General features: G+C 47.0%; 1 protein-coding gene across 1 annotated transcript in view; it reads left to right on the top strand.

Moving 5' to 3' along the window:
- Window positions 1-1,302, top strand: part of VWA2 (von Willebrand factor A domain containing 2) — a 16,530-nt gene that overhangs the window by 1,924 nt on the left and 13,304 nt on the right. Inside the window, exon 4 of the mRNA XM_010153851.1 lies at window positions 841-974. Within this exon, the coding sequence (XP_010152153.1) occupies window positions 841-974 (134 nt within the window). The remainder of the gene's footprint in view (window positions 1-840; window positions 975-1,302) is intronic.

Below are 1,302 nucleotides of genomic sequence, written 5' to 3'. Positions count from 1 at the left end.
TAGCAGGAATGATTTGGAAAAAAGTAGCAATAACAAAACCATGAAGACAATGGGGATAGAGAAAGGGCTTGGGCCAGAAGGGCTCTTAAAAGTCTGGTGTGCTTGCTCCATGTACTGAACTTCTGGATTCAGTTTCCCTTGAGGTTGATTCTGGTGCAGAGCTGACTTCAAACTTACATGTAAATGCTTTGAAAATGTCTCTTCAATGTCTGCAGGCTGCCCTTTTTTTTTTTTTTTTAACTTTGTCAGTGAAATTACAGGTTTCCACTGCAGCATAACCACCTCAGGAATTTATACTTGGGAGCAGTCAAGCTCATGCAGGCAGGGGTGATACAAGGATATGTCTCTGAAGATGGGATGAAAGGCAGATTTTTGTGAAAAGTGTCTCTGTGAGTGCCTTGGAGCTGTTCAGAGAGTTTGTGTTTAGAGAAATAAGAGTGTGTTTTGAAAAACGTGCTGCAGATCAAACACATCTGGCTCCATGGGACTCTGCACGCTTTGCAAACACCTTCTGGCTTCACGTCTGTGCCTGGGGTTGGGAGAGGCTGCAGGTCCCGCTGGGCACAGCCCCCTCTCCCCACTGCTCAACCCTCCACGTCCTCCCCAGGGAGAGCAGCTCTCTGTGGTTAATCATATCGTGCTGCATCAGCTCGGTTGCTGCTCTTTTGAACCGCTAAAGCCTGGCTGGGGACTTGACCTCTAGGGTGAAAGTCTTGCACCTCCGGGCTCTCCCAGCCCGTCCTCTGCAGGTCCGTTTGCCTGGACTTTCTGCTCTTGGCTGATGCTTCCAGAGGGAGAGATGAGCAAAGCGTAGTTTCACAGCGTATCTTTTCCTTCTAGTGATGCAGTGCTCTGCTTCGTTAGATGTCCTTTTCCTCTTGGATGGCTCCTACAGCGTAGGCAAAGGCAGCTTTGAGAGGTCTAAGCACTTTGCAGCCAAGCTCTGTGATGTCTTGGACGTCCACCCAAACAGGGTGAGTATCGGGCATGGGCATGGCATGGCTCGTTTTAGTCTCATGCGGAAAGGCTGAGGATAATGCGCTGAGTGAAACTGCGAAATCCAGCCTAGTAGCTACCATGGGGTCAGAGTACTTATTCAGAAAGATGCGGTGGAGGTTTGTGAAGCGATGGGCTTGGAGGATGCTTCTTGGTTCTTCACAGATTTTTAAGTAATTGGGAAAAGGCATCATCTTTCAGGTTAAAGATTATGATTGGGGTTTTTTTTAACTGATTTTTATTTTGGTTTGGATGCTCAGAGATTAAAATGGTTGGATTTTTTTTTTTTTTTTCCCCTGGAAAGTT

This window comes from Eurypyga helias, unplaced genomic scaffold (assembly GCF_000690775.1).
Source record: "Eurypyga helias isolate BGI_N326 unplaced genomic scaffold, ASM69077v1 scaffold20230, whole genome shotgun sequence".
Classification (NCBI taxonomy): domain Eukaryota; kingdom Metazoa; phylum Chordata; class Aves; order Eurypygiformes; family Eurypygidae; genus Eurypyga; species Eurypyga helias.
Note: the sequence above shows the minus strand (reverse complement) of the source record. Positions and strands in the feature narration are given on the sequence as shown.